This window comes from Hyperolius riggenbachi, chromosome 3 (genome assembly GCF_040937935.1).
Source record: "Hyperolius riggenbachi isolate aHypRig1 chromosome 3, aHypRig1.pri, whole genome shotgun sequence".
NCBI classification, from domain to species: domain Eukaryota; kingdom Metazoa; phylum Chordata; class Amphibia; order Anura; family Hyperoliidae; genus Hyperolius; species Hyperolius riggenbachi.
The window spans coordinates 160,945,288-160,967,177 of record NC_090648.1 but is presented as its reverse complement, the minus strand read 5'-3'; the positions used below and the strand labels follow the sequence as shown (position 1 = coordinate 160,967,177).

Genomic DNA, 21,890 nt, shown 5'->3' with positions numbered 1-21,890 from the left:
CCAGCTTTAATTTCGAACTAGCACCTCACTATCAAATGACAGCTTGACATTGTTTAGCAGTGAGATCCAAGCAGAAGTAAAGACTCAGTGTTTGACCTGACCAGCTTCAGAGATTGCATACAAAAGGCATTTTGCCAAAATGACCACGATCACCTGACAGGTTCATTTTAAACATAGTAAATTTGGAAACAGATAGGACACATTGGTTAAAACATGGTTAAAACTTGCTAAAACTGACAGGGTTAGCCAAACATAGGTTCTAAATTTACTAAAGTGAACCATGCCCTGATGAATGATCTATATTGGCCAAATACTTGGTCCACTCGCAACAAATTTTCAAGCAAATTTTGAGTTAGTGTCTAGGTTAGTGAATGGACTAACCACTTTTAAATTATTCAATAATCTAGTGAATGCCTGCTGACAGCAGCCACTGGCAGATAAGGATCGAATGTCTATGCCAACATAGAATGAGTATGCCAACATTTATCCCATTACACTAGAAAATCATATTTTTTACATTCAGTGGTATATCTGTTCTTCCCATGACAGATGAGTTGAAAGCAATGCTCAGTAATAGTTAAGAACATGAGAATTATTTTGGTTGAACTGATACAATGCAGGTTTTTTTTTTAGCAGAAATGCTGCTATGGAGAGTGAAACTAATGGCACCTGGCTCCTTTGTTCGACTCTCTGCTAGAAATGAGGTGAATACTAACACCTGTTAAGGTATATTTTTCTGTCAGGAAGCGCAATTTCTTTGAATATGAGACCAGCCATTACATTCACTTTACAAATAACCATTAAACTATATTGTACCCACTAGTACACTTCAAGCCAGTATCTCACACAGCACCAATTATGCTGTTGTCTAACCATCCTGCGTGTAAGGGCATTGTGCGGAAGTTTTCTGATAAATTGTATCATCTCCGTTGTACCGGAGAACAGAATGAATTGTAGTGGGAAGTGTGAAAGCTGTAATTTTCCTTTTATGCAATCTCTTCTGCCATCTGAGAGTTGCTCTAGCCTGTGCTGCAGTTAAACTAATAAAGGGGGGAAAAGCAAAAAAAAAAAAAAAAAGACAATGCAAAGATTAATTAAGCTTAGAGCATCTCAGTATACTATATACTAATATATTATAACTCATTTCATGCAGATACAGAAACCCTATGTTTTACATCTGAGCACTCGAGCAGGAGGAAATAAACACCTGCTTAACCACTTGAGGACCGCAGTGTTAAACCCCCCTAAAGACCAGGCAATTTTTCATTAAATTGGCCACTGCAGCTTTAAGGCCAAGCTGCAGGGCCACACGACACAGCACACAAATGATCCCCCCCCCCCTTTTCTTCCCACCAACGGAGCTCTCTGTTGGTGGGGTCTGATCGACCCCCAGATGTTTGTTTGTTTGTTTTTATTTGTTTATGTATGTTTTTTTATAAAAAGTGGGAGTTCTGAAGCCAATCAGAAATAGCAAACTACAACAAGCTGGCTTTTGATTGGCTTTTTATGTTAACTGCACAGTGCACATTGGCTGGTAAAACTGAGCATAAAACTTTTTTTTCTTTTAATTTTGCAGAACGTGGAATGGGTTATTTGCATAGTTTTTTTTCAGTTTTTTTTGTTTGTTTGTTTATTGGATGATTATGTACCATATACCCTAATTTCTCCTTTTGTCATATCAAGGAGATTCGAAAGAATTTATTCTATGGGAACATGGCCAACAATTAAAGGATCACCTATCTATGAAGGAAACATGTAAGTTTTAAAATACTGTATATGTATATGCTTACATATAAAAGTACATTTACCCCAGAGTCATTTACAGTAGATAGTAAAAATCTAACAGATCTGACAGGTTTTGGACTAGTCCATTTCTTTTATAGGGGATTCTCAGGGTTTTATTTATTTTACAGGAAGTATACTATTTTGGCAGTTGGACTAAGCAACTACCATTCAGTAAAAAGTGAGTAGCCAGGCTGTCTTGTATGTTTATATAGATCTTTTTCAGGAAGTTTTTTTGTAAAGTATACAGGGAATACTGATAATCCCCTATGAAGAGATAAACTACTCTAAAACCTGTCAGATCTGTCAGATGTGTACTGCCTAATAAAAGTGACAGAAACATAAGAGAAAGGTAATGTATAGTGCATTTTACTCTGGGAGATACACATATCTTATAATTTGATATAGCTAGAATTTAAAAATTGCCTCATCTGCTTCCTCTCTTTCTTAGTCCATCCTAAACACTGGCATGGATCTTGCCCTCCAGGCCTGTAGTTTGACACCTGTGCTCTAGAGTGTAAGCTGGCAAGGGCAGGGACCTCCCCCTTTTACTTCCTGTTTTTGTGCCATTTTACAAATGAACATCTCTCAGTATTGCTGAGGATGTTATTTAAACTACATCAATTGTACTGTATGTATCTGTACTTGTGTCACTGGTTGTCCTGATTGTACAGTATGTTGAACTGCTCACTCATCTACACTCCCCATAGTTGTATGTTTTGCACATTGTACAGCGCTGTGGAATATCTTAGAGCTCCATGAATACAAATAATAATAACAATGTACTTCTTATATGCATGTTTATTGCTTACACGTATTTTTAATTGTACTTTTTTTTGTTGCAATAGTAGTCCTTTTGAACCATACAGAAGTTTTAACACTTTATTTTTTAGTGATGTGTCCTGAAAGGAGTTTAAAAGGTGATCATCCCTTTTTGGTGAAAAATACTGACCTTTTTGTTACACTTGATTGGCAATAGTGCAGAAAAAAATACAAATATTAAATATTTTCTCCATGTTCACCTTTTTCTATTTTTCAATTGTTTATCACTAATTTTAGCAATATCACCATAATGATAAAAAAAGCAAAAAGGTTAAAAATAATGCTTATTTTCTTCTGTAAATACCCATGTAAAGAGCACACAGATATTTTCTCACACTTATTGGGAACTTAACATTTATCTTAATTTTTTTATAAATTCAATGCAAGTGACTGAGCTTCTGTTTGTGATTTTTATACAATTGTTTGCCATTTGTTTTCATCTTCAGTTCATTTCAGTGGACCTTCTTTTCTTTAGTTTAGTGTGTATGTATCAAAATAGGATAAAAGCGTCTAAGAACCATTTAAAAAGGGGGAAGTGGTGGACTTACCGCCCTCAAAGGAACACAGACAGAATCTTGTTAACGAGATTCTGTATGTTTCTTTGAGGGAGGTAGGTCCACCACTTTCCCCTTTTTAAACAGTTCTTAGACATTTTTATCCTATGTTGGTGCCTCTATTCAATACTTCTAACATTGTCCGGTCCACCCCTTTTTTCCTAACAACAGAGAGCGACTTTTTAAACCTGAGTGGGGTCAGGATATAATACTCCCCACCTGCGATTACAGTGGTTGCCTGTGTGGTAACCTGTGTTTGTGAGTATATTTACACATACTCTTTTTACCTGTTGTGAATCTTAAAGATACTAAACAAAATTGCGCTCTCGGTTTTCTCTTTTGTCTTATTAGTGTGTATGTAGTTCTTTTCTCCACTTTTCAAGCTTACTTCACTATCAAAAACTTCTTGTTATTTGTATTTAAAATCTTGTGGTAGAAATGCATACATATTAAAAATCATGATGGTAAAAATATTGGAAACAAGACAAAAAAATAAAATTTTTATGAAAATACCTAATGTAGCACCGGGGAAGCCCAATTAATCAGATTAGGAAAGATACCTGACAAGTGACAATACGTGTAGCACCCAGGCTTAATTTTCCAAGGGAGTCTTTCAACAAAGAATTTATAGGGAATGGGGGATTGGCAACTCTCCCCACCTTCTCTTTTCACCCTAACAGCATAGAGGCCCTCCAATTACCATTTAGTAATGAAAGTTCCTGATTATTATATCCTTCCTGGTTATAATGCAGTATGAATATGAATTCCCTATGTACCAGAACCGAGTAAGGTGGAATGCATAAATGGTCTATGCAAGCAGGAAGCAATATGGGAATATCTGAGAATTTTCAAAGTAAATTTAATGCCCAACATCATCTCTAATAGTGTTCAAGGCTTCTGAAAGAGATTGGATTATTCATTTGGTAACGTCCTGAGGGGAGAAGAGAAAATGTTTTACTATTGCAGTAAATAGATCTCTACCATGACAAGAGCAAAGTCTGCTGAACAAGTCACTGATTAAAAAAATAACCATTCTGTTCTAGGGTGCCACTGCCATCCTTTGAAGCTGAATTAAGCATAGCTAGATTTGGAAAGATTGGTATACATAGGTCTTATGTATTTAAAGAGTTTTAACCACCCTGGCGTTCTATTAAGATCGCCAGGGTGGCGGCGCAGCAGTATTTTTTGATTTTTTTTTAAACCATGTAGCTAGCCTAGCGCTAGCTACATGATTCCCCCATCCCGGCGGCGTCTTACTCACCTTTCTGATCACTTCAGGCGCATTAGCCCATCCGGAAATCCCGTCCTGAACGGGATTTCTTGGAGGGCTTCCCCCGTCATTATGGCAACAATCGTGATGACGTCATCGACGTCATGACATCATTGGGAGTCCCGATCCACCCCGTAGCGATGCCTCGCACTGATTGGCCAGGCTGCGCAGGGGTCTCAGGAGGGGAGGGCCCTTACGCGATGGGTAGCAGCGCATCGGCGGCGAGCCGCGGCGATCGTCCCCCACACGTAGCTAGCAAAGTGCTAGCTGCGCGTTTTAAAAAAAAATTGTTAAAATCGGCCCAGCAGGGTCTGAGCGGCCCCTTCTAGCGGTCATGGACGAGCTGAGCTCGTCCATACTGCCAAGAAGGTTAAATAGAAATAAATAGAAAGATTAGTGACTTCTGTAGAGGAAGATGAAGCAAGACAATCCCACTTACTATTATATTCCTAATGTTTGCTGTCCAAGCAAAGTTCCTAAACAAAATCTTTCATCTCCGAGATATATTTGCCATACAAAGATAGTAATCAAAAAATGTTAAATAATGCGATCCTGAAGTCAACTAAAACATCAGGCCTCATGTAAAGGTGCTAGAAAAAGTGCAAAGAAAATTGATTCCACTTCTGCAATGCATTACTAAATCATCCCATGGTTCAATTTTAATTAGTCACATCAAGAAAAATTACCAAATATAATGCAGTATAATGCCTACTAAATCAAACCCATTTAAATTTTATTCAGTTAGGTAGACTTCAAAATCACACAGCTTTGACAAATTCCTCAGAAGTGATAGATCAAATGTGATATAAAATCTGATACCGTACTGCTAGTCAGGGATGTTTGCAAAGTCTTTTTCACCAGAGCTAATTTTTTTCAAAAACATCACATTTTTATAAGAGGATCCATTTCCACAAAATGTGTTTTCTTATGCCCCATTGTCTTCTTCTATAGTGATGATTGTAATGGGCATATTTCCGTTACGAGGACTGTCACATAAAATGTTGCAATTATGTTTACACACAATTAGGTTTTCAAAATTGAATTGATATTGTGTAATCAATTCATAAATTTTGCATGTTACCTAAAACTTATGAATGTAGCAGTCATCATTAACCATTTTTTCCATAAATTGCAAAAAAAAAGTTCAAGAAAACTGCAATGAAGGAATAGTGAGAACAAGTCAAAAACCATTTATTTTTCAAAGAGACCTTGTCGCTTTTCAGAAAATACAATTAAAAAAAAAACAAAGAAAAAATTGTTACCTTTAACCCTTTGTGGAAATGGGTAATGGTAATCAACAATGTGTGGTAGAGATCTTTAATCCAGAGAGAGGACATTTGAATGGGATATATGAGAATGTTGGTGTGGGATCATTCATCAAAGATAAGTATTTAATGTCATTTAACAGACTTTTTTAAAAAAAATGTAAACCTTTTTAACCTCAATTTACAAAAAAAAAATGTGAAATGTTCCCAAAAAAGACAATTCTTCATTTTCACATAATTCTGAGTAATATCAAATTTATGGAACCTAATTATGGCTATGTGTAAAATTACAAATGTGCCATAATTTTGGCATTACAATTTTGCATCATAATTGTGAAATTTGGTGCAACTTTTCAAGCTCCACACTAGTCTTCTATGCATTTTGTAAAAACTATTTACCGTATTTTTCAGCATATAAGACATACTTTTTCTCCCCCAAAATGGGGAGAAAAAGTCACTGCATCTTATATGCCAAATACATGGGGTCAGAGCTGGGACAAGCTTCTCCAGCACCCAAGGCTGAGACACCGAAGTGCGCCCCTCCATTCCTCCCACCCAAGCTGTCACATACTGATTGCTATTAGAGTAAGAGGCATCCCAGGGCCCCCAAACCCCCCAACATCTTAATCTCTAGTTATCTGGCTTGCAGTCACTGCCATGTATCCCCTTTTCTTAGTTCTCTCTACTTCAAACACAATAGGGGAATAACAGTTGAGTGAGTTGTACGCCCCCTCCTACACTGCGCCCTGAGGCTGGAGCATCTCTCACCTCGGCCCGGCCCTGCATGGGTTCCCACCAATATGAGCCGCCAAATCGCCACAATGTCAGGGACTCCCTGTAATCTCCCCATGTCCTCCTCTGCTCCCCCCTCTGTCCTCCTCTGCCCCCTGTATATTTTTAGCAGCAGCGGCAGCCTGGCTTACATCATTCAGCCTCTCCAGCGTTGATCAGAGACCTCTCCTCTCTCTCACTGTTCCCCTAGTGCTACTTTCATGCTGCCACTGCTGATGAGGGGAAGAGGAGGAGACACGTGGGGCAGAGGTGCACACGGGGGCAGAGGTGCACAAGCGGGGCAGAGGAGCACACACATTTTCTAAACAGGGGAGTAAAAAAAGTGGAAATGTGGAAAAGGTGAATATGGAGCCTCAGAAAGGACTAATGACCCTTGAACACAGAATGAGAAGAATAGAGAAAAACAGGATGCTGTATGTGCTCTTTCAAAAATAAAAGGCATTTGGAGGTTGTTGAAAATTATGAACAGAAACAGAAAAAGCATGAGACTAATCATTCAACCAAACTTACTTGTAATAACACACTTTGGACCCTGTCCTCAACCAAAATGACTTTCCATTGAGGGCTTCCTTCACGGAGTAAATAACAGGTTGCATACCTACAAAACACAGAGCACATATTATGCATATCCCCACAACAATGTTGAATCTCTGGTTACATCATTTTGTTATCAGTAGAGTATTGTACTGTGTTAGCTACAAGTAAAGGAAAAATGTTTTGAATCAGGACGATACCATTAATTGGCTAACTCAAAAGAAAAGAAGTAAGCTTTTAGCTCATAAGCCTTCTTTCGATTATTTTCCTGTACACAGTAATAGAGTAATAAAAAGGCTTATTAGCCAAAAGCTTACTCTTTTCAGATGATTCTCAGCCAGGATACTAGGGTTGTGAATTATCTAAATCTCTGTGTGTGGGTTTTGTATGGGTTCCCATTGGGCAGTCTGGTCTCCTTCCATATTAAGTAATTGGCGTCCCCAAAACTGGCCCTACACCATATGACCATGGTAGACAAATTGGTCCATATGCAGTTAACTTTTTCTTCTAGGTCCTCCCTTAGGAGATCATTTTCAACTTCTTTTTAGCACTTTGCAATGGTAAAAGTACCAAAAAAGTAGGTGATAAGGTATCTTAAAAATCATTATGAGTATTTTTTTGCTTGGTGGTGGTTTAAAGGGCATTTTATTGACAAGGTGTGAAAATATTACCTAGTAGAAAATTCAGTAGAAAAAAATGGCATATGACTGATGCATTGGCTCTTATTCAGTTTTTCTCCCAAAAATGTTTTAAAGATAATTTTTCATGTTTTTGTCTAAAATTACTTTTCAGTACTTTGCAACTGAAAAAAGAAGGGAAAGGTGAAAGTACCAGTCAACCAGTCAACAATATTTTATATATATATATATATATATATATATATATATATATATATATATATATATATATATATATATATTAGCCAATAAACGGTATAATCCTGACTGAAAACTTCCCACATAATTTTATTCAGGTTAGGAAATAGTGTGTGTGTAGATTCTGCTGCAAGAGCAAGTCTGACACTTGCTTGACATTCTATTGAGCAGACTGTTCTGTTGTAGGAAAGTGTGGAGCAGAGTTCCCCAACCCTGTCCTCAAGGCCCACCAATGGTACATGTTTTGCAGAAAACCACAAATATGCACAGGGGAGGTAATTGGTGTCTCAGCAGAGCTGATTAACTACCTGTGTGGATTTCCCCAAAACATGCACTGTTGGTGGTACTTGAGGAAAGGGTTGGGGAACACTGGTGTAGAGGCCACAGCAAGGAAATTATGGCAACGAAAATAGCAGTTAAGTGACCACAATCTCTTTGGATGGCTGAAATGGAAGTCAGTGATGTCAGAGAACACCTGTGCTTATAGAGAAACTCCAACCTAGAATTGAACTTTATCCCAATCAGTAGCTGATACCCCCTTTTACATGAGAAATATAATGATTTTCACAAACAGACCATCAGGGGGCACTGTATGACTGATTTTGTGCTGAAACCCCTCCCACAAGAAGCTCTGAGTACCGCGGTACTCTGGGCAAACTGCCACAATGTAACAATGTTCACAGACAGGAATTAGCTGTTTACAGCTGTCTCTAACAGTCAAAACAGCTAGGAGCAGCTACATAACCTGCCCACAGTAAAAATGTCACCATGTAATAAATGTCAGAATGTAAATTGGGGAGATGAAAGCTTTTACAATGAGCAAACACTGACTAAATCATTTATACATAATTATGGTAAGAAATGAAGCACTTTTTTTACTACATTATTTTCACTGGAGTTCCTCTTTAAGCTACATTTTCTGCTTAAATGATCGCAAATTATTGATTTTGCCCAAGAAAATCTAAAATGTGTACAGCTTAAATGGATCCTTAAGTGAAGGAAATATGGTGGCTGCCATCTTCATTCTCTAATAAACAATGGCAGTTGCCTGACTTTTGTGTTGATGCTCTGTCTCTAATACTTTATGTCACTAGCCAAGAAAGAGAATGCAGATGAGATGCTTTGACTCTGGTCTGACTGGTTGCATGCTTGTTGCAGATGTGTGTGACTCAAAAATTAATAAAGCTAACAGCTCAGCATGAAAGCCTGACAACTGACATTGTTTATAAGGCTATGAAGATGGCAGCCCCCCATTCTCTCACTTTAGCTTTCCTTTAAGTGCAGGGGGCTACATCTAATTCTTACAACAAAAAGCATACCATTCTATTCATTATGTTCTCCTGGGCCCCTTTGTGCTGTTTCTGCCACTCTCTGCTGTAAACCTGGCTTGTAATTGGCAGTTTTAGGCAGTGTTTACAAACAAACTAACCAGTTTGTGTTAGGCTCACATACGCAGAGTGTGTGAGTCATACAGAGCCTGCATGGGGCCTGGAGAGGGTGTGTATAGCTTCTAGCCAATCACAAGCAGCCCTGCACATTCCAGTCTGAGTGCCTCAGCCCGACAGAGCCGACAGAGGAGAGAAGATTAGATAATATAACAGAGATAACACAGCCACTGTGCAAGTAGGAAAGGCTGCAGTAAGCCAGACCACATTAGAACAGGCATAGGAACTTATAGGATAGAAGAAATAAGGATGAACATTTTGTTACAGAGTCTCTTTAAGTTTTGTTTCTTATCATGGACATGCTATATAGAAGCTTTCTGCTGGTAATGGCAGGATAAGATTGTTGCATTTTAGATAGACTAAATCCTGCATTGCTGTCATATTTATTGTTTGTTATGTGCTACAATAATTCTTAAGGGAAGGTTACCTTTTCCTCACATTCTCCAGTATCTACTAATTATAATAATTAGATCTGATCATAGGCCTACAAATTTCAGTAAACACAAATTGTACTCTGACTATTAGACTAATTAGTGAAATGAAATGAAGAACATTGTTTCCTTTCTCTTTTACAGTCGGAACAGTGACATGTTTTTTCTTTTACACTTCATCAAGAAATACGACTTGCTATTTAATTCCTCTGTATTTTCAAATCACACAAAGCAATTTATTTTTTGCCAGACATATTTAAGGGAATAGGATAAGCATTTATTACACATAAAAGGTAACATTTTTGAATATGAATATTCGGAAATCTGGGTAATTGCTGTCCTATCTCTGAAAAGAACCTTAAGTTGGGGGTATAGTGCAATGCAGAAAGTGACACAGATGATAGAAATGTGAGCGCCCATTCACACTAGAGCGTTTTGTCGAGATTTCGGCAAAGTGCTCAAACGCTAGTGCTTTTTAAAAGCGCTAGTGTAATAAAACCCTATGGGCCCATTCTTACTTGGGCGATTTGCGCTAATTGACGCAAATCGCCCAAAAACATGAAACGCAAACGCGTCGCCTGCACAATTTTTAGGTGATTTCCCGGTGATCGCGTTTCAGTGCTGTAGAAGTGCTAAATGCGATCGTGGAAAAAACGCCGCAGTGTTCTGTGATTTTTCCGCGTGAAATAGCGGAAAAATAACTCCTGAAAAACGCCGGCAAAAATCGCTGTGTTGTTTTGCGTTTCTAAGTGTAAATGGGCCCTAAAATGTCTCATAATATAAAGTCCCAGCTAATACTTCAGCGAAGATCAACACAACCTGAATATGCAATTCACTTTTTGTCCCAAGTTTTCTCCTTTGTAATACTTTTATATCTAATCAATCAAATACTTTTTAAAGGCAAGGTCCGAGCACTGTAAAAAATAAAAAATCCACTTACATGGGGCTTTCACCAGCCCCTGCATCTGTCCTGTGCTTTTGCCGGTGCTCCGGTGGTTCCCGATCCCCTCCAGTGCAGATGTTGACCTCAACAGGTCGGCTACTGGGTCGGCTTCTTCTGCGCTCCAGCATGCGGCTCCCTGGTCGCGCTGACGTCATCCAGACTGTACCGCGCAGGTGCAGAATTACTGCGCCTGCGCAGTACTGTCCGGATGATGTCAGTGCAACTCTGAGAGCTGCTCCCGCAGGCTCAGTGGGGTTCTTGCACCAGATGTGACCCCAGGCCACCATTGGTGAGCGGAGCTGCGGTGAGGACACAGGACAGCAGGCAGGGGTTGGGGGAAGCCCCAGGTAAGTGGATTTGTTTATTTACCCACAGCTTGGATGTGAGCTCGGATGTGTTCTTTAAGCCACCAGCAATCAAGACAATATTCAGAATAATTTGGCAGAACTTTTTTACCTACTATTTGGTACCTTTTTAATTGCATGGGGCTCAAAAGTTATTTTAAATAGAATATGAAAAATTATCTCCTAGGAGTGAACTTAGGAGAAAAAGTGAATAGGATTGGGCCCATAATGATATACATAATTTAGGCAAAACAATATTGCACATGTTCTCACCATAGTTATACTGACTGTTGCCTTTTTCACAGTTGATGACATTGAAGCGATAAGGGACATTAGCTCTCATTGCACTGACTTCAAAATAGAACCACTGGTGATGTTGATCTGTGTTAACATCTGCATTCACGATCAGGTCATATTCAAACCTGCAAGGAAAACCAAACATGTTGAAAACTAAATAGTTTGCAATTGAAAAAAAAAATAAAAAGTGAAAACAGGCAAGTTCTTACCAGGATTGGTACCATATGTACCCATATTTATCTCATGTTACATGTCACAGTTGTAACATGTTAATTGAAGTCTAGTAATCAACTAGATCGATAGCAATATCATAAAATACCAACAATCCACTTACTGTGGATGTATCAAGTCCAAATTTCAGCTGAGTTTATTTGCTGACTGTTATGTATTGTGTGTACTCCAATATCCAGAATGGCCACTAGATGACACTGTTTGCTATAACAGTTATATTGTATTATTGTTTGCTTATCTACCTTGCCATTTCGTGTTTCCCTTGAATATGTAGTCTTGCATGCAACTGCTAATATGTGACTCAGTACCATATTTTTTAGACCATAAATTGCTCCTGACCATGAGACACACCTAGGTTTCGAGTACAAAAACCGGGGGGTGGGGAGGGGGGATATGCACTTACTAAACCTGGGTACATCCATGGTGCATGGGGCATCTTGGGGAACTTCTACTCCCATAAGATCTATACAGACTAAGGCTTGTTTAACAGGGAAACTGGAGGCTTAGTAATACATGAAGTGATCCTGACAGCAGAGTAGAACCACACAAAACAAAACATGGACACAGAGGCCATACAGGAGTCATGCAGTGCAACAGTGATCAATGGGGGCAAGAGATTTATTGACCCCAGGAGCAGGGATCCAGAACCAACACAGCCTGTGCTGAGTGTCAGGGGTGATGCTAGCTATTCCAATGATGAAGGGAGTGGAGGAGCAGCTTCATGGAGGATGGCGAGGAGGGTAGCACAGAGCCACAGCCGCAAGCAGCAGACCAGCAGGCAACAGTAGACATCCTGAGAGGCCCAACCCCCCTTCCCAAAATGGTCCACTCACACTTCTCCGAGCTGGAACAGCAGGCAACAGTGAGCACAATCAGAGTTGGGGCAGTGGGAAACATGAGCAGAGCTGCACAAGTGATCCACTCACACATTTTTGACGGCTGGACCAGCAGGCAACAGAGTGCACCCTCAGAGAAGGAACAACGGCAGCAGGGAATGGCTAGCAGAGCAGTGATCCACTCATCCACTCCTCCCATCTCACTTGCAGGACGCGGCTGAATATTTTGCACAATTTAATTAAATACAATCAATATGGTTGGCCCTCAGATATGTCAATGGCTTCAACTCCTATACTTACCTACAACATTCATAAAAGCCCATTTTTCTTCTGTCAGACACCTTCATCTTGTCCATGTCTAATGGGATTAGACAAGGCTGTCCTCTGTCCCTTGCTATCTATGTTCTTACACTGGAAACTTTTATAAAACTAGTTAGATAGAATAAAAACATACATGGAGTCACCATTAATGATAAAGGACAGAAAAAAATGCCACTTTTGCTGAAGATATGCTCTATTTTTATAACACAACCTTTCATCTCAATCCTCAACCTTATTAAAAAATTTAAAAAAATTGACAGAATCTCAAATCTGAAAATTAACGTCACAAAATCTAGCGCATTGAATATTACACTCCCAGACCCACTCCTGCAAAGCTGTAAAGATTATTTCCCATTTTAGTGGAAAAGCATATCCAAAACCTACCTGGGAGTCAAGATCCCTTCAGACCTAAAAATGGCATTCGCTTGGAATTATACCCCATGGCCACTAAACTTAAGACAGACTCGAAATTATGGAGCAAAGTACCAGCGATTTCCTAGTTTGAAAGAATAGCAATCAAAAACAAATATTCTACCAAGGTTACTATACTTGCCCATATAAGTCCCTAAACAATATATAGCAGAAATGCAAAAGGCTGTATTCAATTTCATATGGATGAATACACAAAAATCCAGACTGAAATTCTCCATACTTACCCTCCCAAAGTCAGTGGGAGGAATGGGACCCCCTGATCTGCCAAAGTATTGCCCTGCATCCCACCTGGTCAGCATCATACATTGGACTGACTGCTTCATAACTACTAGACAAGTACAAAAAAATCACTCCTGTAAAATCCCCCTGCAAAACTTACTGTGGTGCAAAGCTGCACAGACCATCCAAGCAGTAGGTGGCCACCTACTAATAGCCCCAACTATGAAAGCCTTTTTCTGTGGATGTAACAAATCTTCAATCAAACACAATGTAAGCATTTCATGGATCCACAAACCTTGCAATGGCAATATTACCAGATCAGACACTACATCACCTCTTTAACAGCTAAATATATTCTAAATAAGAACAGAACTGTCTTCAAGGACAAACTTATCTCCCCAAAAACAAAAGACATTGCTTGGCCTGGGCATACGTCTTACTATCTAATAGCCCTACAGACTTACTCCATTACCAGAGACACTGGAATTATTTATAGTGACAGCATATTTCTAAGCAACAATGGGGCACCATTATAATTAACACTCGTAAATCTTCAAGAAACCCTTGGACACAGGAGCAAAACTATTTAAAAAATGATGGTATAGGACCCAAAAATTGTTACATAAATTTTGCCCAGAAATCCTAAATTAATGCTGGAGGTGTGACAGAAGCGATGGCTCCTTTTTGCACCAAACATGGCCAATGCTTCAGTCTTTTTGGAAAGAGGTTCATTGCATACTTCGACAAATTCACCGGGAACCCATCCCTTGGGAACCAAGCCTTTTCTTGCTACACAATTCAGCATGTAGTCACAAAATCTACATAAACACAGCATTGCCTCACTTGATAAATGCAGCTAGAGCAGTCATACATGCCCTCTGGAAAACAAAACAATAGCCCAAAATCAAACTGTGGCTCTCCAGAGTTGAGAAAACCCAGAAAATAGAACACCTAAATTATTGCTTGCAAACTAGACTCACTTAACTCCCATAACAATATATAGCAGAAGTGGTGTAACTTTGCACAGACCCTAGACTACCAATCCATTATGGACTCATAAGGGTACAACAACAAGCCAGGGGCGTAACAATAGACCCTGGAAGGGATGCCTCCACAGGGGGGCCCAGAAGCCACAGTGGGCCTCATGGGGGGGAAAAGTTTGAGAGACTGACAACTAAGGGTATGGAGAGAAAACGTATTCTGCTCTTGTACCATTGTTATATTGACTGCATGTTTCCACCACACAGATAAGGAATCATACACACTTTGGAATTTGTACACTGTCCCTGCTCCCTAGGGTTCATAAAAAAAAACTTACAAAACAATTTCAGGAGGTACTAAAGCAGGGCATATACTCCAAGCAACAGAGACATTACTTATAAAAATATCAAAATTGTATTATTAATTATCAAATATCAAGAGAAACACTTACACATCTACAAACAACAATAAAAAGAAAAAACAGCCCACTGGCCGTTAACACATCCCCCACTCATACCGCACATACACCATTCATAAAAAAAACTTCTGTCTCACACTACAGCAAAGTTCTGATGACTTCATGTACAACATTACAAACAAAGGTCTCACAGTTTGAAAAAGTTGTAGACTTGTCCTTAATCCCTCAGAAGAGTTTCCTCCTAGTTTCTTATCACACACACAGGCTGCTGACCTTATAGTGTCTGATTACGACACAGTGCAGTGTCACTGTCTCATTGAGAGCTTGTTGTCTCATACTGAGTCCAAGATCCTGTAATAACAGTATCAATCAGTGACATTCTGAATGTTTTGCCAAAGTTATAGTGAATACTATATCTTATGTTCCGCATGTCATTATAGTTTCTCCATATGCATGTGGTCTCATGTAGTGTATGTATATACTGGGTGCAGAGCTGCGATAAAGGACTTGTTGGCTGCAAGGGGCTGGAGAGGAAACCCCGGCCAGGTAAGTAGATCTGGGGGTAGCATAGATTGCCTGACATTTCCTTTAAGTCCAAGTGTTTTTATCTGCATGGGGAAAACACATTGGTCCTCAGTTTTCCTGTGCAGAAAGCAAGAGGGGAGAGGGGCCCCATCCAAAGCTTCACAGGGGGACCCAGTGATGTCTAGTTACGCCCCTGCAACAAGCCTAGAGTTAAATCTTCATTTGACAAGAGCAACCTTTGGTCCATGGAAGAGTACAGTGGACTGTCTCTGAGTTAGCTGTTCCTATCTCTTTGAATATATAGTATATATGTTTGAAAAACATACAATGAAGGTCTATACTGTTTTCTTTTCTTTTAGAATGTATGTTAGTGTGTTGATGTAGACCGATCATAAAAACAGCAATTGTGTACAGATAAAAGAGCACTTTGCTTATTCTGGTTAAAATGATATGTTACTCGGGAATATGTCTAGATGTTTTGAATACATTGTATTTCTCTTGATCAAAATGTTCAACTTTTATTCAATAAAATCCTATTGAAACAGAATAACAATAACAATAATATTTGTATAGCGCTTTTCTCCCTGGGGATTCAAAGCGCTGAGACCCTGCATTATGCAGTCTCAAAAGCTAGGGAAAAGAGGTGAGTTTTTAGCCTTTTTTTAAAAGCTGTCCAGAGAAGGAGCCTCTTGTACTGATTGTGGAAGTGAGTTCCATAGAGTAGGGGCTGCATAGGAAAAGGCCCGAGCACCAAATGTTAAGTGTATCCTGGGAATAACCAGCTTCATCTTGTTGGCAGAGCAGAGGGTGCGTGGAGGGACATAAAGTTCCTATAGATCCGCTATGTATTTGGGTCCCATGTGGTGTAGAGCCTTGAATGTCAGCAGGCAGATCTTAAAATTGATTCTCCATTTTACAGGCAACCAGTGAAGAGTTTGCAGTACTGGGGTGATGTGTAAGCTGCGGGGGGCATTGGCTAGGAGTCTGGCTGCAGCAGTCTGTACTAGCTGTAAGGGGCGCATAACCTTATCTGTAGATCCGATGAACAGGGCGTTGCAGTAGTCTAGGCAGGAGGATACAAATGCATGAACCAGGACAGGAAGGTCTTCAGCTGGGATAAGGTGTTTGATTTTTGCTATATTTCTTAGATGGAAGAGAGAAGACTTGACGACAGCTGATATCTGCTGTTTGAGTTTAGATTTCCATTCAGGATCACCCCAAAGTTTCGCACAGAGTCTTTATACTGTACAGCAGGGGTCCATAAACCACCGGGCCGCGACCCACTGCCGGTCCGTTGGCAGTCTCCTACCGGGCCGCGGCGTGTCTGGCCTCTCGCCCCTCCCCCCGCGGCCACCGCTCCTGTTACCTTATGAGCGGCGGCCGCTTCCTTCCTTATAGTCCCCCAGGCGCTGCTCTCCTCTTATCGGCAGCATCTTACAGCAGCGCGTATTGCGACTACTGTAAGGAGGGAAGGAAGCGCGTCAGCGGTTTCCATGGTAACGGCGATGCATATGCTGATGCGCTTCCTTCCCTTCCTTACAGCAGTCGCAATACGTGCTGCTGTAAGATGCTGCCGATAAGAGGAGAGCGGCGCCTGGGGGACTATAAAGAAGGAAGCAGCCGCCGCTCATAAGGTAACAGGCGCGCGGCCGTTTGGGGAGAGGGGCACTACCTACACACCCACCCATACTAGGGCGCTACACTGGGCACTCACCTAGCTATACTGGGGCGCCATACTGGGGAACTATACTAGCCATACTGGGGCACTATACTGGGGCAAAATACTAGCTATACTGGGGCACTATACTGGCTGCACTGGGCACTATACTAGCTATACTGGGGCACTATACTGGCTGTACTGGGCACTGTACTAGCTATACTGGGGCACTATACTGGCTGTACTGGGCACTGTACTAGCTATACTGGGGCACTATACTGGCTATACTGGGGCACTATACTGGCTGCACTGGGCACTATACTAGCTATACTGGGGCACTATACTGGCTGTACTGGGCACTGTACTAGCTATACTGGGGCACTATACTGGCTGTGCTGGGCACTGTACTAGCTATACTGGGGCACTATACTGGCTGTACTGGGCACTGTACTAGCTATACTGGGGCACTATACTAACTATACTGGGCACTATACTAGCTATACTGGGGCACTATACTAGCTATACTGGGGCACTATACTAGCTATACTGGGGCACTATACTGGCTGCACTGGGCACTATACTTGCTATACTGGGGCACTATACTGGCTGTACTGGGCACTGTACTAGCTATACTGGGGCACTATACTGGCTGTACTGGGCACTGTACTAGCTATACTGGGGCACTATACTGGCTGTACTGGGCACTATACTGGCTGTACTGGGGCACTATACTGGGCACCATACTCGCTGTACTGGGCACTATACTAGCTATACTGGCACGGCCGGCCTTTGACCTGTGCGACCGGAGCGGTCGCACAGGGCGCCGGCCTCCAAGGGGCGCATGTGCAGGGGTTTCTATTCCCCTCACTCGCGGCTCCCTCCGATCTCCGGCACTCACTGTCAGCCCTGTTCAGCTGTGGGTGAATCGGCAGCTGTGATGACAGAGGGAGCCCAGTGGTGGCGCTGTGTATCTCAAATACAGGAAGTGCTTTCCTGAATGAGCACTTCCTGTATTTGAAGTATACAGCGGCTTCCCTCGCTCTGCCATCAATGCTGCTGGACCACCCACCGCTGAACTACATGGCTGGCAGTCTGAGTGCCGGGGATGGAGGGAGCCACCACAGAGGGTAACTTGTTGCAGCCCACAGGTCTGTGTGACAAGAGCACATCGCCCAGCTCCCACAGAGTGCCAGCAAACTGCAAGCAAGGGGGACAGCAGAGAGGCAGGTCAGTCACTCAGGGCCCAGGGGCTTTACATAGATAGAAATGCAGCCTTAATGGACCGTACTTTGTGCAGCACACACACTCACTCACTCACTCACTCACTCACTCACTCTCTCTGTCTCTCTTCCCCCTCTCTCTACTCCTACCATCCATCCATCCATCCATCCATCCCTATATCTGTCTGTCTCTCTATCTCCCCATGCATCCATCCATCCCTATATATCTGTCTCTCTCTCTACTCCTCCCATCCATCCATCTATATCTGTCTGTCTCTCTCTCTCTCCCCAAACATACATCCATCCCTATAGCTCTGTCTCTCTCTCTCATATATGTCCCTAGATTATCTATTCCTATATCCTGTCTATCTATCTATCCATCCATCCATCCATCCATCCATCCCTCTCTCCCCCCCCCCTATGTTTTTCTCTCTCTCTTTTTCTCCCTCCTATCCCTCCATCCCTATATCTGTCTGTCTCTTTCCTCCTCTCTGTCTCTCCCTCCTCTCTGTCTCTCCCTCCTCTCTGTCTCTCCCTCCTCTCTCTGTCTCTCCCTCCTCTCTCTGTCTCTCCCTCCTCTCTCTGTCTCTCCCTCCTCTCTCTGTCTCTCCCTCCTCTCTCTGTCTCTCCCTCCTCTCTCTGTCTCTCCCTCCTCTCTCTGTCTCTCCCTCCTCTCTCTGTCTCTCTGTCTCTCTCTCCTCTCTCTGTCTCTCTCTCCTCTCTCTGTCTGTCTCTCCTCTCTCTGTCTCTGTCTCTCCTCTCTCTGTCTCTCTCTGTCTCTGTCTGTCTCTCTCTCCTCTCTCTGTCTCTCTCTCCTCTCTCTGTCTCTCTCTCCTCTCTCTGTCTCTCTCTCCTCTCTCTGTCTCTCTCTGTCTCTCTCTCTCCTCTCTCTGTCTCTCTCTCTCTCTCCTCTCTCTGTCTCTCTCTCTCTCCTCTCTCTGTCTCTCTCTCTCTCCTCTCTCTGTCTCTCTCTCTCTCCTCTCTCTGTCTCTCTCTCTCCTCTCTCTGTCTGTCTCTCTCTCCTCTCTCTGTCTCTCTCTCTCTGTCTCTCCTCTCTCTGTCTCTCCTCTCTCTGTCTCTCTGTCTCTCCTCTCTCTGTCTCTCTCTCTGTCTCTCTCTCCTCTCTCTGTCTGTCTCTCTCTCTCTCCTCTCTCTGTCTCTCTCTCTCTCCTCTCTCTGTCTCTCTCTCTCTCCTCTCTCTGTCTCTCTCTCTCTCCTCTCTCTGTCTCTCTCTCTCTCCTCTCTCTGTCTCTATTTGTCTGTCTGTCCATCCCAATATTACCTATTCCGTGTGTGTGTGTGTGTGTGTGTGTGTAGGATGAGGGGGGGGGGGCACCATAATCAGGCTTCGCTCAGGGCGCTGTAAAACCTAAGGCCGGCCCTGTATACTGGGGCACTATACTGGCTGTACTGGGCACTATACTAACTATACTGGCTGTACTGGGCACTATACTAGCTATACTGGGGCACCATACTGGCTGTACTGGGCACTATACTAACTATACTGGGCACTATACTAGCTATACTGGGGCACTATACTAGCTATACTGGGGCACTATACTGGCTACACGGGGCACTATACTGGCTATACTGGAGCACTATACTGGCTATACTGGGGCACTATACTAGCTATACTGGGGCACTATACTGGCTATACTGGAACACTATACTGGCTATACTGGGGCACTATACTAGCTATACTGGGGCACTATACTGGCTGTACTGGGCACTGTACTAGCTATACTGGGGCACTATACTGGCTGTACTGGGCACTGTACTAGCTATACTGGGGCACTATACTGGCTATACTGGGGCACTATACTGGCTGCACTGGGCACTATACTAGCTATACTGGGGCACTATACTGGCTGTACTGGGCACTGTACTAGCTATACTGGGGCAATATACTGGCTGTGCTGGGCACTGTACTAGCTATACTGGGGCACTATACTGGCTGTACTGGGCACTGTACTAGCTATACTGGGGCACTATACTAACTATACTGGGCACTATACTAGCTATACTGGGGCACTATACTAGCTATACTGGGGCACTATACTGGCTGCACTGGGCACTATACTTGCTATACTGGGGCACTATACTGGCTGTACTGGGCACTGTACTAGCTATACTGGGGCACTATACTGGCTGTACTGGGCACTGTACTAGCTATACTGGGGCACTATACTGGCTGTACTGGGCACTATACTGGCTGTACTGGGGCACTATACTGGGCACCATACTCGCTGTACTGGGCACTATACTAGCTATACTGGGGCACTATACTGGCTGTACTGGGCACTATACTAACTATACTGGCTGTACTGGGCACTATACTAGCTATACTGGGGCACCATACTGGCTGTACTGGGCACTATACTAACTATACTGGGCACTATACTAGCTATACTGGGGCACTATACTAGCTATACTGGGGCACTATACTGGCTACACGGGGCACTATACTGGCTATACTGGAGCACTATACTGGCTATACTGGGGCACTATACTAGCTATACTGGGGCACTATACTGGCTATACTGGAACACTATACTGGCTATACTGGGGCACTATACTAGCTATACTGGGGCACTATACTGGCTACACGGGGCACTATACTGGGGCACCATACTGGCTATACTGGGGCACTATACTGGCTATACTGGGGCACTATACTGGCTATACTGGGGCACTATACTGGCTATACCGGGGCAACTATACTAGCCATACTGGGGCAACTAAACTCCCTATTTTCCTATACTGGGGCAACAACCCCCCTCCCCCCCCAACCCACTGCATATGACACTGTCCACTAGGTCGCGCATCGCCGACGACCCCTCCACCCCAAACCCCCCCACCCCCCCACCCTCTCCCCCCGGTCCCCAGAGAAAAATTTGGTCAGAAAGCGGTCCCCGAGCCGGAAAAGGTTGGGGACCCCTGCTGTACAGTATCTCCCCCAATTGCTAGTTTGAGGTGGTGAGCGTTTTGAACTTTATCCATCATGAGTGGACCACCTACCATCAACACCTCTGTTTTGTCAGAGTTCAGCCTCAGCCAGCTGGTGTTCATCCAATTTTGTAAATCCACTAGACACGCATTTATGGATGCTGATGGGTCTTGGGTGCCGGGCTTGAAGGACAGATACAGTTTTGTGTCATCTGCATAACAATGGTATCCTATTAGAGTAGTGTGTGCCCAGACATACTTGCTGTGTCCTGCCAGATAGGAAGGTCTGAAACCAGCTAAGAACAGAACCCCTTAGGCCACAGTAATTCTTCAGTCGCTGGATTAGTATTTCATGATTAGTATTTCATGATGAATAAGGGCCATTATCTTGTGGGCGTCTCTGTATTCGTATTATGGATTGTTTAAGGTACCTTGCAAAGTGCAGTATAAAATGTCAGCATTATATTAATAATTATTTATTCTAACAGATGAATGACATATAGACAGAGGCAAAAATAGAGACACAAGGAGGGACAAATGTAAAGACTCTCTAAAATATAAACTAAAAAAGTAAATTGTAACTTTAAAATTATGCATGAAAAAATTAAAGTATAAATTTTAAACTCATTAAATTTTTAATTAAGTAAAAAAAATAAAATCATTAAACAATATAGGTGGTCAATTAGATACTTATAACTCTGGTTTGCATGTTAAAGCGGTATTAAACTCTGATAATATTCAATAAAAATG

At 42.1% G+C, this 21,890-nt stretch overlaps 1 protein-coding gene across 3 annotated transcripts in view; it reads right to left on the bottom strand.

Moving 5' to 3' along the window:
• Positions 1 to 21,890, bottom strand: part of AGBL1 (AGBL carboxypeptidase 1) — an 830,430-nt gene that overhangs the window by 575,904 nt on the left and 232,636 nt on the right. For all 3 annotated transcript variants that reach the window (XM_068275162.1, XM_068275160.1, XM_068275161.1), the window contains exons 14-15: positions 11,331 to 11,479; positions 6,996 to 7,083 (exon numbers count right to left, since the gene is read on the bottom strand). In XM_068275162.1, the coding sequence (XP_068131263.1) occupies positions 6,996 to 7,083; positions 11,331 to 11,479 (237 nt within the window). The remainder of the gene's footprint in view (positions 1 to 6,995; positions 7,084 to 11,330; positions 11,480 to 21,890) is intronic.